General features: G+C 37.3%; 1 protein-coding gene across 1 annotated transcript in view; it reads right to left on the bottom strand.

The window, feature by feature from the left end:
* Nucleotides 1-16,307, bottom strand: part of LOC105931190 (cadherin-18) — a 238,375-nt gene that overhangs the window by 55,134 nt on the left and 166,934 nt on the right. The window contains exon 10 of the mRNA XM_021320146.2: nucleotides 10,834-10,951. Within this exon, the coding sequence (XP_021175821.2) occupies nucleotides 10,834-10,951 (118 nt within the window). The remainder of the gene's footprint in view (nucleotides 1-10,833; nucleotides 10,952-16,307) is intronic.

Here is a 16,307-nt window from a genome sequence, read left to right as displayed (position 1 = left end):
GATACAAACATTATATTATTAAATCTAGCAAACTTGCCAGTTGATTGCAAAAGAATAAAGAAAAGGTAACAATTTCAATAATAATTGAAAGTAACGATATACATATTAATAACTCTAGAGAAATTAATTCATTTTTAGGCTTTCCATTCTCAAATAAGATTTATCTCTCCAGTTCTGACATACATGAACTTTTAAATTAAGTTCATCTTTCTAAATTAAATTAGAAACAGAATAACAGTTCTGGGGTTATCTTTAGTAGTAAGTGAACCCCATGAGGCGGCTAAATGTATGCCTAATGGCAAAGTACAGGGACCTGATGGCTTCCCTGTAGATCTCTACAGTAAATTCTGGCCACAGTTGAGCCTCACAGTCAAGCGGATGGTCACAGAAATTCAGGAAACCTCAACAGTCTCTCCAAACATGAAATGTTGAAACATAAACCTTATCCTCAGTTGGATAAAGATCTCCCACTTCCATCTTGAAATTATTTGCAAGACGTTGACCACAATGTCTGAAAATATAAACCGTCATAATACAGATCCTGACCAGACTCGATATATTAAAAATGTGTATGCTATAAATTGTACAAGAAGACTCGTCATTTAAATAGACCATTGCCACATCCACAATAAAAAGGGTTTAATTGTTTCATTAGATGCAGAGAATCCTTGTGATACGGTTATTTGCTACCTGACACAAACTTAGATTTAAGACTTACTTTTCTGTCCGGGATCACAGGACTCGCTCAATGTTTGTGTGAAAACAATGACTGGATTTCTCAAAGCTTCGATCTTGAATGAGGCAGCAGACAGGATTGTCCACTCACCCCTCCCTGTTCACCATATTCATGGAACCACTGGCGGCTGCAATTTGTCAAAGCAAAATATTCATGGGAATTATTATGGGCCTACCTTGGTTGGGAATAATTTGGGTCAAGTGGCTGCTGTGAGGAGTTGGCGGAGGTAAATGCAGCTGTTTAGAGAGGAATCTCGTTGTGAATCTGACCATATGGCTCATTTTGGGAAAAGTTATGATTTATATTTAATCATTTAAACTGGAACTTTTGTTATTTTTTTATCTTTGTAGTTATTTTTTTCTAGCACTATAAATAACATTATTATCAATGCTATTATTGTTTTTTATCTTTATTTCCAACTCTTGCGTTTACAACCACTCTCAAACTGCCAGTAGAACATTTACTCATTTAAACAGGGCGGGCAGGGTTGGTTTTGCACGTCTTATCCATTGTGGATGTAATGTTTTGCAGATCATGCAACTTTTCAAATGCGGAAATTTTATTTTACCCATTGCACTTCAGAGCTCCTCATTTGGAATCTTTTAAGATCAGACCCTAAATGGTTTATTCCTTTACTGTTCCATACTGACAATTCAAGAGCCCTTTTATTTTGGACGATGCCTGGGTTGATGGAAATGGAACAACTGAAGAAATATTTGTTTTGAGGCTGTCAGAGATGTACTAATCTAAAACATGGTAAGAGTACACAGTCCCAGTCTGCCCCTTAATTTATAAAACTACATTTGGAATCTAATAGAGGCCACATCCTCATTGGGGTTATAACCATTGCAAAACAAAAAATGATACATAAGAACTGAAAGAATGAAAGAAGTCTAACTCTAGATTCTTTCAAAACAAAATTCACCTGTTTGCCAGGTGGGGGTTGCCCTCAGGACATCCCAAGGTAGGTTGGAATGGACTTGGGGTGTGGTAGAGCAGGGTCTGGGGTCAGGAGGGGGTTAAGGCATTATGTTTGTGCCTGGATGGACAGCGGGGGTTTGGAGGCTGGGGTCTGGGTCCTGAACTGCTGGCAGTGAGCTCACTTAGCTTGGCTAACCTGGGTCCGCCCAGTCGGGGACGTGATCAGTGCTTTATCGGTGTGGTCAAAGGCAGGACAAGTGGGGGATTCAGCCTTGGCACCCTGCCCTGCATTCATTGCGACATTTCACATTATCACGGAGACACACACACATTATGCCACCCAGTGCCTGCGCTGGTCCAGCAGGGACAAGAGGTGAATAGAATAGAAATACCCTTATTGTGCCACAATGGGGAAATTTGTTAGACAGGATACACCAGACTTACATGCTAGACTAAATATGAATTTATTAAAAGTTGATTTAAAGTTAAGGTGTAGGGCAGACAGAATGAACTTATCAGAATCAAATAAATTACCACACAATCATTAATAGATTAGGTAGAAATGCAATGTTCAAGTTAAAAAGAGTAGAAAGGCGGCAGCCGATTTGTAATACAACTCTGCAATGTGCATGATTGTACAAAGAGAAGCTAAAAAGTGTGTTAATGGACATAAGCATCTGAGAGATGGTATAAATATTTTTTGATCAGATTGCAAAGAAGTGGAATGAGCAGCATGGATGTAGGGTGGTTGGCTGGATGGCTGGATGGATGGATGGATGGATGGATGGTATATTTGGCTATATGAGTGCAGTGGTTTGAATAATTAACGTGTAAAACTAATTCCCCCCGTTGACTTTTTTTTCTTTTCTAAAACCGCAACAACCTGCAGCGTTTCAAGTTTCAGGAAGATCCTTTTTGTGAGCAAACTGTAACTGAGAAGAAAAGGAGGTCATGAGAGAGTTAGTGGTGTGAGTGACTGAAAAGGATTTTCTTCAGTTTCACAACAACAGAGGGAGGTATTAGGCCTTGGCACAGTGCAGCCACCAACTGTTCGTCTGCAACAACAGCAATGAAAGAAGCTGCTCTGAGTGTGAAGCGCTTACTCGAATTATCAAACACAGGAGTCAACAGTATGATGCTCCGTCTGTATTCTTTTTCTTTCCCAAGTTCAAGTGCAAATGGAGCCTCTAATTGAGCACTTTTGACTGAGAGCAGCAGCTTAACTTTTCAGAGGGAGCTTTATGCAGATAAGAGAGCGGGGGGGAATTAAGGGCGAAGAAATAAGTAACATTAATTCAACTGGAATGGGGTTCATGAAAGAGTAAACAGGTAAGCAGCTAAGACAGCAAAGAGATTGGCCAGTATCAGGTAAAATTACTTTCAAACTCCAATAGTAATAGCTTTAATTTTTTGGGTTGTTGCACAAAACAAAATGACAATACAAGGTAATAATAAAAAATGTAATAAAAGGTCATAAATACACAGCCATAAGATCCTTGGTGTAATTAAGAGTATTATATAAGAAACAACAACCTTTAAGCAAGTAAATATTTTTTTAATTAAGCCTGCATGTTTTAATTAAAACTGTTATTTTATTGGTCTGATGTAATATGTAAATTTTTAATGTCATGTTTTCATTACCACTAAGCAGAAAATTATCATAATTGGAAGAAAATAAGGCTTAAACACGTCACTCTGTGTGTAATTAATCTATTATTTGTCTGTCTTAGTTAATTCAGTTGTTTGGGAACAATGCAATTTTTAACAGTATTCTAATTTATTAAATATGACTGTGGGTTTCTGAGAGTGGCCGTCCACCTTTTGCCTCCCCTACAACCTGCACAATTCATCTCATAACCCAACTGAAATTCTTTAGGTGGAAAAACTGAAAAGTATGGTGGTATAAGTGTGCACACCCTCTTATAATTGCAGATGTGGCTGTGTTCTGAGTAAACCACCACAGTCATTACACTCCTGCCATCATTTAAACTACCTGTCATTCACAGTTAAAGCTGTGGTTATACTTAAAATGTCTTAATTGAAAGCATAATGGAACCAAAGTAGAATCAATGTTGTCACAAACTTGCTGATTAAAGCTGATTCTGGTCTGCCTTGAAGTGTCAACATGCATCAGTCAGGAGAAGAAGACAAAAACAACTCCAAGGCACTGATGAAATAAAGAAAAGAATGTCACCATAAAGTGGACAAAATATTTTCAATAACTGAGAATTATATTATATCCCTGGCTATAGGATTATATGGTTGGATAGTAGCTTTTTACCTAAAGGAATTCATCCAAGCTAGATTTTGTAAAGCTATATTTGAAGTTTCTCAAAAACACATTGGCCAATGTCTGATGTCTGACAAATCCAAAATTTACATTTTTTATGTTAATTCTAAAAGGTATAATTAGAGCATCGTCATTAAACATCTTAATAAAAAAACACCATGCTTACAGTGAAGTAGGGTGGTAGGAACATCATCCCTTTGGGGAGTGTTTTAGTTTTCCCCCCAGCTGATACTGGTGCATTCGTCAAGGTTTGTCAACCATTCCAGACATCGCTCAATGTTGGCACAAAACCTCCAGACTTCCTACAGAATCCTAAAGATGAACTTAATCCTTCAGCAGGACTATAACCCAAAGCATATATCCAATCATTTAAAAAAAAAGAACAGATTATGCAAAAGAGAATTAATATTTAGCATTTGCCTGACCAGAATCCTGAACTCAGTTTGATTGAAAATCAGTAAGGTGATCCAAATAGGCCTGTACACGGGAGATTAACCCCCAATCTGACATGTTTGCAGAGTCTTTGTAAAAAGGAGAGGCTACCTTTTACCAAGTCAACATAACACTGTTACCCCAAAACAATGATTATTGTACTGTTTGATTATGCAGTGTTTCAAGAAAGTAGATAGATTTATTTTTTATTTTTTTTATTTAGCTTTTGGTTTCGTTATAATAATAATAATAATAATAATAATAATAATAATAATAATAATAATAATAATAATAATAACAATAATAATAATATTAATACTAGCTTGAAATAAATGAGGAATACATGCTGATATTTATCATTACATTTTCCACTACAGAAACATTTTAATTCTAAGAGGGCATGATATTTTGGGTAGACTACTGGGTGTTGTTAGCAGTACCGCCATTCTAGAGCTTGATAGGAATATTTATTTACATAGTTACAAATCCTGTTATTGTTTAGTTACACACTCGCAGCAGCATTGTTGCAGTAGATTTTTGCCATTTGGCAAACACTGAGGCGGAGGATTTTTGCATTGAGGATTTTCAGCCAGGTTGTTCCTGAGCATGCGGCTTTCATGTTAATGATTATTGGTCACCTTAATAAAAATTCTTCAGCAATGAGCCCTGCGCTGCCAGAAAGCAAGCCTGTGAAAGGCCAAAGGAATTGTGCAGTTAACTCATGCGTAGGAAGCTTTTTATACTAGTAATTATCAAGAAGTCCAACAACGTTACATTTGCCCAGAACCCCCCCCCCCCCCTCCCCCAATCTCTTCTTTCTCCATGCTTGTTTCTTGGGGATTTGTTTTTATTTGTTTTTTTTTCCCCCAGTAAATTTATAGTTTTCAATTAGGACCCTTTCAACATCAGTTTAAAGTGGAAATTTCTTTGAAATAGGAACATAAAACTCCTGAATATAACCCATTTAGGCTTTAGGGCTGTGTTGAATTTATTTTCCTGCCTCCGTTTCCCATTTATTGTTATCTCTGCTGAGTCAACGCTAACACAGGTATGATTTACTCATCTGTCCTCTTTCCTGCCTTTAGTCCAGCGCTGTAACTTTCTGCTCGTACTGTCGTATCATTTGTAATAGAGTTTTGCAATTCTACATTGAATATCAGGACGTTGACATTTTACTGATTTGTTCAAGCAAGAATAAGCCATCTTTGATTTGAAAAGTGTGAACTCTATTTCACCCATATAAAAAAATTCATAGATTTAGTATAGAAGGTACCTGTTAATGGTATCATTACTAGCCTACTTTTAGTTAAAGTAAAACTTTAAAGTTCACATTTCATCATTTTCCTAAACTTCATTTTTCCTATATGTTCAGTCTTGTAGCTCAGACTAGTTGCATTCATTTCCATGACTGATGTCTGGAACACCGATTTGAGGGATCGATGGGTAATTCAGTGTCCGTCCAAGATAAAACTATTGATAGCCATGTAACCAGGGCTGTTTCTCAATTCACATGAACGAGAGTACGGACTCGCGTTCTCGTCAAGTCCGTTCTTGGCAAGAACACAAGAAGTACGGACATGGGGAGAACGGGAGCACGCAGAATGTATCTCTGTGTATTGGAACAGAAGCGTACTCGTGTATCGATGACTTCACCACACGCACAGCTCGTCTGGACCTGCATTTCACCTCCTGTTATTAGTAGTCTTTAGATGATATAAATATAAATACCTAAAAAAAGCCTAAAAAAAATATCTAAACAAATTACGGCGCGGTTAATTCTGGGAAAGCGGTCAGTCTGAAGAACGCACAAGTCTGCTCTGATACATTCGCTCGATAAAGAGGGCGGGGCGAGAACAACATCCGGGGATTTAGTCCGTTTTAGTCTGGTGTTGTTGGCAATTGGAACAGTGCAGGGGCTAATGATGTGTTACGAGCAGACGAGAATGCTCAAGTACACATATTGAGAAATGGCCCATGTCTCTAAGGTCATAAAGTGACGATTTACATGGTGAATCGGAAGAGTATTAATGACGACACAGGAGCTAGGTTTGATCACATCATTTACTCAACTCCAACTGACTTGAATAACCATACACAGTGTAATAATAAGCACCAAAAAAACACACCATATTTTTCAAATCAAAACATCATCTGGGTTTCAGTGGAGCCCCCTAGTGGCCTGTCACAATGTATCCATTAAGGATCAGTAGCTTGGAAAGCTAGCAATCAGACATCCTGTGAAGAAAGCTTAAGCACGCTTTCCTAAAGCCAGCCTGTATTTACATCCGTGGCAAATAACCACCTGTGACAAAATCTGTAATTGAAAAAAACTAAACAAAAAACAATAAGATTCCTGCACTATTCGGACAGAAAAACGATCTGCTTTCAATTTGATCGGCACTGTTACCCTGATGTGCGCAGGTAAGTGTCAGCACGTTCCTCCCTACAACTGAGTCACCACAACGGCCTCCTTTATACCGGAGAACCATGCGGTGATTGTAGAAATCGACTTTTGGGCACACGATCAGCCAATCCCTGTGAGGGATTAACTACACTACAGAAATATAGCTGACAAAATGTTACTCTGAGGCAACCATCTGTCACCTCAGTCACAACCATACAAGTCCATCAGCAGTTATTGTTCTCACGTCAAGATGCTATTTGGCCCTAAAAGTCACTTCAGGTTAATGCCACACATGTAGCAGATATAAGATGTAAATACACAGAGATGAAGGAAACAAGCTCTTCTGGGGAAGCATTTATGTGAAAATGACTGAGTTTTTTATATTTTATTTAAAAAACTCAATGTGAGTCATTGATATATTTGCCATGATATGACGTTTGTCCTACATCCAGCCACCCTCTTTGGTTTAAGATATAATTATTGAGACGTAAACTCCCTAGATTTATGAGCACTGTAATTATATCCATTAGAAATAATCCACCATATTTCCGTTTTCTGTTCTACCTTTGGAAGATACAAGCTTGCACCATGTACATCAGCTTGAGCAAAATATCCTTTTGTTCTCTCATATCTATACTGAAAAATAATTATACAGGGAAAGTCTGCCCATCCCACATAGGATTGTATCCAATAATCTAATCAGAGGAAAAACAAGACCCTGCGGGCTTGTATGCAACGGGAGGTAAAGCACAAATTAAAAGGCACCGCAGCACAAAAAACAGCACAAAATTAAACAAAATCTAGTATTAAACCCTCGTAAAAGAAGGGCCTCCTTCCTGTGGGGTTTTGGGAGTACTTTACAGCAGAGACATACTTGGAATAAATCTTGCATATTTGAAGAAAAATATTTTAAAAAAGTAGGAATATTAACTAAAATGTTGATATTTGATTGGAAAGAGTTTCATTCACGGTATACACTGTAGATCCTGTCCATATTTTGAAGCAGCCTTTGCCAACTAAAGGCCTTTGGCTCCTTCCCCATCCAGGGATCTCATTCCAACAGAACAGAGGTACTAAATTAATTAAGGTAGTGTAAGCTTTACAGACAAAACTTTTATTACCAAACTTAAGTATACAATAGTAACAAAATCTACTTTATCCTGTAGTTTTTTATATAATTTTATCAAGTCGTTAAGTATACTTACTCTGAAAATCTATTGTAGTTTAAGCACATGACATATGGCAAAATTGTGAAAATATTTGCTTGCAAAATTCCAATTTGGAGGCAAGCGATAAAAAGAAAAGCATGTGGTTTTCACAGTACGGTCACAGTTATCACACCAATAGTGAAAAAACAAAATATCACTCCACAAGTGTACTTGTGTTGCTTTAGTTGCATTCTTACCGTGCCTGGGAAAGTTATAACTGCCCCTAATATGTTTCTCTTTCAAAAAAATAAATAATTCATATTATTCAGATTTTATGTGATAAATCAACACAAAACAGCGCATAATTGAGAACTTAAGAAAACAATGTGAAACATTGTAAAAGCATAGGTATTAAGACCACTTCCTTTCACTGTCAAGATCTCAGAGTATTGGTCCTCAACAGGGATCCCTCTCCCCCTTGTCATTGAATCAGAATCAGAATCAGGATCAAGTTTAATCGCTAAGTAGGTTTGCACTTACAAAGAATTTGACTTGGTGTTGATGGTGCAGACAAAAAATAAGAATACAGTAAAATAAGAAGTAGAAGGGATATATATACACGGAGGCTGTATATACTCAGCAGACAGACTGTGCCTCAATGTAACGCATAAGCTTGTAAGTCCTGAACGGGGGAGAGAGACAGTGTCCAGTTTGGTCAACTTAAATTCACAAACTCTCTTTTCTATATAAAATATGATCAAAAGTTAGGTAATTTAAGGTTACGTTTTCTGCAAAACAGGTTCTATATGTTATCATTTTATCAAGCAAACTAAACAGTCTTACATTATGCATCTTTTTTACACCAATTTCACTTCTGTCTCCATATGGTCTATATTCTCCTCACTCCTCAGCTCAGACAGCAGAGTTCTGCCCCAGTGTTTCCCATAAGACATGTGCTGGTTACTGGTTTGAAGGTAATGCGCGATTTTAAAACTTTACCTTTTCAACACTGCCAAAATTAAGCTGTATCCTGTCTCCGTGGGTTAAAAGTTCGGAGTGAGCGGGGTGTCATCCGACTGCAAGAACAGAGCACCCCTGCCAGCTTCATTGACTACTGGTTTCCTACATGTGTCCCTTGATAACAAGCTGCTTGGAAGTCATGGCATGCAAATGAAAGGAGCCCTGTGCAATACTGTTATCATGGTGAAGCTTTTTTGAAACTTACGCTAGCATGCTAAATATAGCTGGCATGCTAATAGGCTAGAGCAGCAGGTGAGTTAAGCAGCAGGGTGCAAGCCAGATACCTAAATCAGTATCCCAGCTAATTAACCTGCTAATAGCTCGTTAAATGTTGGTGCAATTCCATAAAAAGTACAAAAGTAACCGTGTTTAATTGTAAACTTCTACACAATTTAGCCGGTGTTAATTCCATAGCGTGCTTCAGGGTTCTACCACTGTGCTCATGTGTATAAAAACAACTTTTCAAAATGTCCTGCTGTTTCAGCTCACACTGATTTTAAACTTTATTCCCAGAAACGTATGACTGAAGCAGACTTTAATTCTTGATTTTGCTAAACATCTCAAGCCAGAATAAACTGATGAAGCACTGAATAAATGATAAATCAGGACATGGAAATTGTAACTGAATTGTGCCGAGGTGACCGTCGATACAGCCAATGATGTTCTGGCAGGATTCAAACGTACATTTGTATGAACGTCAAAATATCAAAGTAATGGACAACCTTATTCCAACTGTAATAATCCATGTTCTATTCCAGATGAAGAAATGTATCTTTATTATTATTAAAGCAATTACACCATGTTACACACTTTAAGTTTTTGTTAATAATGTTAAACTGTAGTTTAGTTTTTCCTTTTTGTCATACAAATCTTATGTCCCACTTGTACATTTGCAAATTAGTGTAAACATTCCTAATTTCTTTGGAGGAATTTGTTTGTGCTCATACTGATGAATTACAATAAAACCAAGCGACTAAAGTACATTTCCCCTATTTTCCTGGTAACCACAATCATGCTTTAACTTCTGACAGTGCCTTAGTTGAATTAAGTCTTCTGGGTTATTAAGTGCAAAACTGGGACCTAATTACCTTCTCACACCATATGTTTGTTAAATGTGAGTACTTCGCTGTTCCGAGGGAGACTGGAGTCTTTGCAATCCGTTCTTGGCCTCCCTTTTTTTTTTCCCACTTCCACCTTAAGATTTGTTGATGGTCAGGAGGTAAGGGATCTCCCTGAGTGGTGCAGCACAACTTGCCTCAGAAACTTAAGGCAGCCAAAGGAAGGCTTACCATAGGCAGGAATCAGACAAAGAGATAAAACGACCTATCTTGTATGATCAGGGATTTCTTTTCCTTATCTCGCTACTGTGACCTTCATCTCTTCTTTTTTTTTATGCTGCTCCATGGCATCCGGAGTGCTGTGAACTCCTCTTCTCTGCGGGTAACCGTGAGATCTTCTGGCTGAGAGCTTATAAAAGCCCTGTGATTGCCGACCACCCGGGGGCTCGGCATTCACCTGACACTGAAAGTGGTTGCTATGGCAATGCTCGCTCGCCAGCCGCGGACGGGCACAATATTACACGCGGGAGGCGGCGACAGGGAGCGGCTGAGCGGCGTAATCCCTTTGACAACACGATGCGCAAACACACCATAGCTCCGTGGCTCTTCTGTTTAACGCAATAAGAGGAGATCCCACTGAGTCCTCAGCTTACCATGCTCACTTGTTATGAAGCGTGTGGTTTAACTACACTGCGAGGGTGTGAGGGGAATCGGAGCAACTTATCGAATGCTCGGAACCGTAGCAATGCGGATTTCTCGGCTGCGGGGCAGACTGCCAAAAACTCGTAACGAAAGCTAGCAAACGTATTGATCACTTTAATTACCTTCATTGTCCTTTAGGGTGAAGTTGGGATTCACCGGCAACTGGCTTGGCAGAGCAAAAGAGAACCTCTGTCCATTAGCAAAGTCATCCTTATCCACTGCTGTGACGGTCTGGATCACCTGAGAAACAAAATGAACACGTGTTTAAAATCATTCAGTTCTTTTGCATTAAATACAACATTGTGTGTTTTTGTTTTTTTTATTCCCTGCCATGTCAGGGTTAGGGTTAGGGCAGAAAGGCAAAAACGTGATGAAACATTCTCCTCTAGCTTTGCAATCAGCCTGACATCAGAGCCTGGATTGCCAGATCATTACAGATAAAAGACAAAAAAGAAGAAAAAGAAACACAGAAAAGGTCCGTCCTGATCTCACGGAACAGCGCTGTGTTGCTTATAATCACACATTGACTTGGAAAAGTATTTATATACCTTGAAGTCTTGTTCACATCCAGATGTAATACCAATGTATTACATCTGGATTCTAAGTGATAGACAAACTAATGAGCAGTGGATCTTTTCAGCTCCTCCAGAGTTATAAGGGGCTACTTCTCTTTGCCTAGACTATTTTTTCAACACATCTTTATTGGTTTTGACAGGAGAGCAAGAACTTGCCCACTCAAATACAAGTACAAAATATATACAAGCCCTTATACATACCCCAAAAAACCTACCAAGCCCAACAACAAATCTATCAGCATAAGAATCCGTTTGTCTTATTACATGACCTTATAACAAATCCTCTTTCCACATATCAAGTCGAATATCATTTTGACCCAGCCATCTGTATAAAAAAGGACCAAATCTCCCAAACTTCATCAAGTTTGTTCTTGGTAAAGTAGCTGATTCTCTTCAGAGCAAAGTAAAAAGTCATCTGCTTAAGCCCTTGAGAAATACCACATCAGGTCACCTTCTTCCGTGAAGATGCAATACAGCGTTAAATATTAAGCAGGGATCTTGGATTGTTTGTAATAAAATCTTCAGAGTAGATTTTTAAGATGCACATTTTTGGATTCAAAGGAACATCCTTACCAATCATCCCACTAATTAGTTAGTCCAGCCTTCCACAAAAGCCAATACCTGAGGACACTCTTAACTACAATGAAATAAAGAACCTTCCTGAGAATTACATTTAATGCAAGTGTCAGGGATAATAGGGTTAAAGCAGTGTTATATTGCCTAGTTAGCCATTTATACTGTAACAAGTTAAAGTTTGTGTTGGCGGTTTGAGTATGAACCAAAGATCTAGCCTCTTATCACTCCTTTTTCAACATTTTCACCCAAATCTATTTTCCAGGCCTGCATGTCTAGACTATTTATTTTGTTTGCAGCCGTGCCAGACTCACCATTTTCAGATGATGGATTGAATGGAGCTCTGGGAAATATTCAACGCTCCAGATCATTTTTACAATCTAGATGCAATTCAATTCAATTCAATTTTATTTATATAGCGCCAAACCATGAAACATGTCATCTCAAGGCACTTTACAAAGTCAAGTTCAATCATATTATACAGATTGGGTCAGATTATACAGATTGGTCAAAAATGTCCTATATAAGGAAACCAGTTGATTGCATCAAAGTCCCGACAAGCAGCATTCACTCCTGGGGAACCGTAGAGCCACAGGAAGAGTCGTCTGCATTGTCCATGGCTTTGCTGCAATCCCTCATACTGAGCAAGTATGAAGCGACAGTGGGATGCATTAAACTTCTTTGCAACTTTTAAACTGACCTGTCTGTTGTATTCCTTGCTCTTCATGTTGCTGTATGTTCACTAGGTTCCCCTAAAAAACCTCACATGCCCTCACAGAACAGCTGGATTTATTCCAAGGTTAAGTTAAACACAGCTAGACTTTTTGCAAATTAGATTCTAAAGGTATTGGTTGCACAATACGTTAATAAGGGGCATCATGGTAACGAAGGCTGTATGGAAATATTTATTCATTATTTTATTTTCAAAATGCTTGCCCTTATGTGTAAACAAAACAAATGTCTTTCCACTTCATGGTAATGGATTCATTTGCTACATAACATCATATAAAATCCCAATCAGATACTGTGTTGGGAATCCAACATTTGTTAAATTGGTATGAAATCTTTTGAGATTATAGGATTATCAGCTATGGTTAAGAAAAAAAACTGTATTTCACCCACTTTCTCATTCATGTCCTTGTCAGCTTTCACAATCTCTATGTGTAGTTCTGAAATTAAAAGGCATGTCAACCACTACAATGACAACGTTATTCTTTATGACCTATTTCTATGTCTAGAAAGGGTTTTATTACTTTTAATCAATGAGAAAGGGCCGCGCTATCTGAACAAGTAATTATTTTCAAAGTTGCTGCATTTTATAGAGTCGTTTTCTCATAAAAATAAACAGCTAAAAGTGAAAAAAAGTCTAACAGTGCCGAACTGTAATTGGCAAGAAAATGATGATCAAGACAAACAGAACATTTGACAGTAAAAGGTTTCATTACAGGAATTTACTTGATTTAACAATTTTTACATGTTAAATTGGGAACCCTCTAGGCTACCTCAGAAAGCCTATTATATTCCAGTGTTTTTATATCCTTTTTTTTATATCCAACCATTTATTTGTATCCAAATATATATATATATATATATATATATATATATATATATATATATATATATATATATATATATATATATATATATATATTGCCTAATCTATTACTTATTTCCCAACAATTACAACTTAAACATGCACAATATGTTTGAATTTCAAGGTTTCCATAAAGGTCCATCAGAACCTATGCAGTTATGTTGCTAGGTAGACAAGGGGACTTAATCAGCTAGCTCTGTACATTTAAAATGGTGATAATTAGAAGACAATGACAAAAAATTCAACCAATATCTTCATTTTTGTGCCTTTGTCACGAAACCCTTTATGACAAGCTGATTTGATTAATTTTCTCAGTTGCTAAGATTTACAGAACAAATGTAAAACATAGGGTAAATAGAAATTTCATGAATTGTAGAGCAAAACGTGTAAGAAGAATACTTAGCATATTACACCCACACCTTTTTAAAATCACTTTAACATAATCCGCACCTTTTTTCTTCACATAAAAAAACAAGAAGAAAGAAGAAGAGAGACATCAGCAGTCGTGAATTTAAACTTTTTGCATCAATACTGGATGTAGCTTCTACCATTTTTTCCCCTTTTAAGCATACACAAAATATTAATTTAGAGGAAAATACACATTTTCCTTTAAATTAATATTCTGTGCCTTTAATATTAAGCAATCTTATCTAAAGTTAGGAAGGAGATTATTGCTTACTGTGTACATTATATTATACCAGAGTTCTAATAAATGTGAGGATTCTAAGGCATGCAATATAATAAATAATTTATGGGTGGGATCATAGTAATCTATGATCCTTAAAGCTTTCTTCTGTGGCATATAAGTAGGTTTAGAGTTGGGTTGTATGTATAGCTATATGTATTTATTTATTAAATCTTATCTCAAAGCTCACTTCTTTACAGTTTCTTATTCTTGTCTAATCTCACTATTCATTTAAATGTTTTTGATTGTATTTATTGTTTGTATATAATGTTAATGTTTAATTATTTTATTAGTTATGTATTTTTGTCATGTCTGGTAACCTTGAATGACCTAAAAAGGCGCATTCAAATAAAATTTTGTATTATAATTAATACAATCTGGTTTCATAAACTCTAACAATTAGAATAACATTCTTCATGAGACTGATCTTAATTTAAATTTTGTTGTTGCTAAATATATATTAAAAACATTCAGTAAGTCAAACATTTTCTTTTGTCTTGTCTTATTTTTAATTTTTTTTTCAAACAATCAAATCAACTTTGAAGTGCGTTCAAGAAACAAACCACCTGTTGCCACCGACGGCCTTTGTTGGAAAATTTTGGGTTTTGGAACTTGGCCCAGATTCCACGTCCTCCGTGATTGTTCCATTCACTTACGTGCACAACCGACCGATGGAGCAATTACGTTGTAATTTTAATTAATGAGAACGGTTCCACGTTATCCGTGACTACTCCGAACGTCACCGTCAGCGGACCCCTTCTCCGTTTTTCACCGTCAAAATACGGAACAAAAATACGGTTGGGTCAAGGAAGAACCCTTTGGTACACCACTCTAACCCCTAATAAGTCAACTATGCACCAGTTTTTTAGTTTACTTTACAAATTTCTCATGACACCTAGGTAACTTTACATCCCAAACGACAAAATTTACATGTGGGGTTCCTCAAGGGTCAATCCTGGGTCCCCACCTGTTTAATATCTCTCTAGCTCAGATCATAACAAAATAACAACATCAGCTACCATAACTATGCAGACGGCACACAGCTCCACATCACCATGTCACCAGGTGACTATGAACCAGTTCAAGCACTGAGTAAATGCCTAGAAGAAAGAAATGCAAGGATGTGCCAAAATCTTCTTCAATTGAATTAAAAAAAACTGAAGTAATAATCTTTGTACCAATAAAGGAGAGATCAGAAGTTCGCACACAGCTTCAGTCACTTCAGCTTGGAACCACTGATCAGGCCCGAAATCTGAGAGTAGTGATGGACTCAGACCTGAACCTCCAAAAGCATCTAAAGACAGTTACAAGGTCGGCTTTCTACCACCTGAGGAACATTTCCAGGATTAAAGGACTAATGTCTCAGAAGGATCTGGAAAAACTAATCCATGCGTTTATTTTTTGTCGAATTGATTACTGCAACGGTGTTTTCACAGGTCTGCCTAAAAAGTGGATCAGACAGCTGCAGCTGATCCAGAACGCTGATGCCCGCGTCCTCACCAAGACTAAGAAAGTAGAGAACATCACCCCAGTTCTAAAGTCCTTACACTGGCTCCCTGTATCTCAGAGAATAGACTTTAAAATACTTCTGTTAGTCTATAAATCCCTAAATGGCTTAGCACCTAAATACATCACAGACTTGTTATCAGTGTATCAACCCTCCAGACCACTCAGGTCTTCTGGCTCCAGCCTGCTCTGCAGAACCAGAACCAGAACCAGACACGGAGAAGCAGCATTTAGTTCCTATGCTCCACTTATCTGGAACAAACTTCCAGAAAACTGTAAAAGTGCTGAAAGCCTCAGTTCCTTTAAATCAAGATTAAAAACACATTTGTTTAGGATTGCCTTCGACTGTTCTAGTTAAACTGTTTTACTGAAACATCATTAGTTCAACTTTGTAGTCCAACTGTTTTTAATGTTTGCTTTTAGTTTCTTTATTCCCTTGTTCTATTTAGTTTCTACATGCTTTTATTCTGTTTTTTCCCCCTGTATTTTAATCATGTAAAGCACTTTGCATTGTCTCTGTACTGAAAGGTGCTATACAAATAAATTTGTCCTGCCTTGCCTAGAAACATTAACTTTTAATAGGGTGAAATATGTCACTAAAAGAAGATTTATTACATAAATACCTTCAGTCTAAAAGTGTGACAAAGAACAACAACTGGAACT

This window comes from Fundulus heteroclitus, chromosome 21 (assembly GCF_011125445.2).
Source record: "Fundulus heteroclitus isolate FHET01 chromosome 21, MU-UCD_Fhet_4.1, whole genome shotgun sequence".
In the NCBI taxonomy this organism is placed as follows: Eukaryota; Metazoa; Chordata; class Actinopteri; order Cyprinodontiformes; family Fundulidae; genus Fundulus; species Fundulus heteroclitus.
The sequence above is the reverse complement of the archived record's forward strand: the minus strand, read 5'-3'. Positions and strand labels throughout refer to the sequence as shown.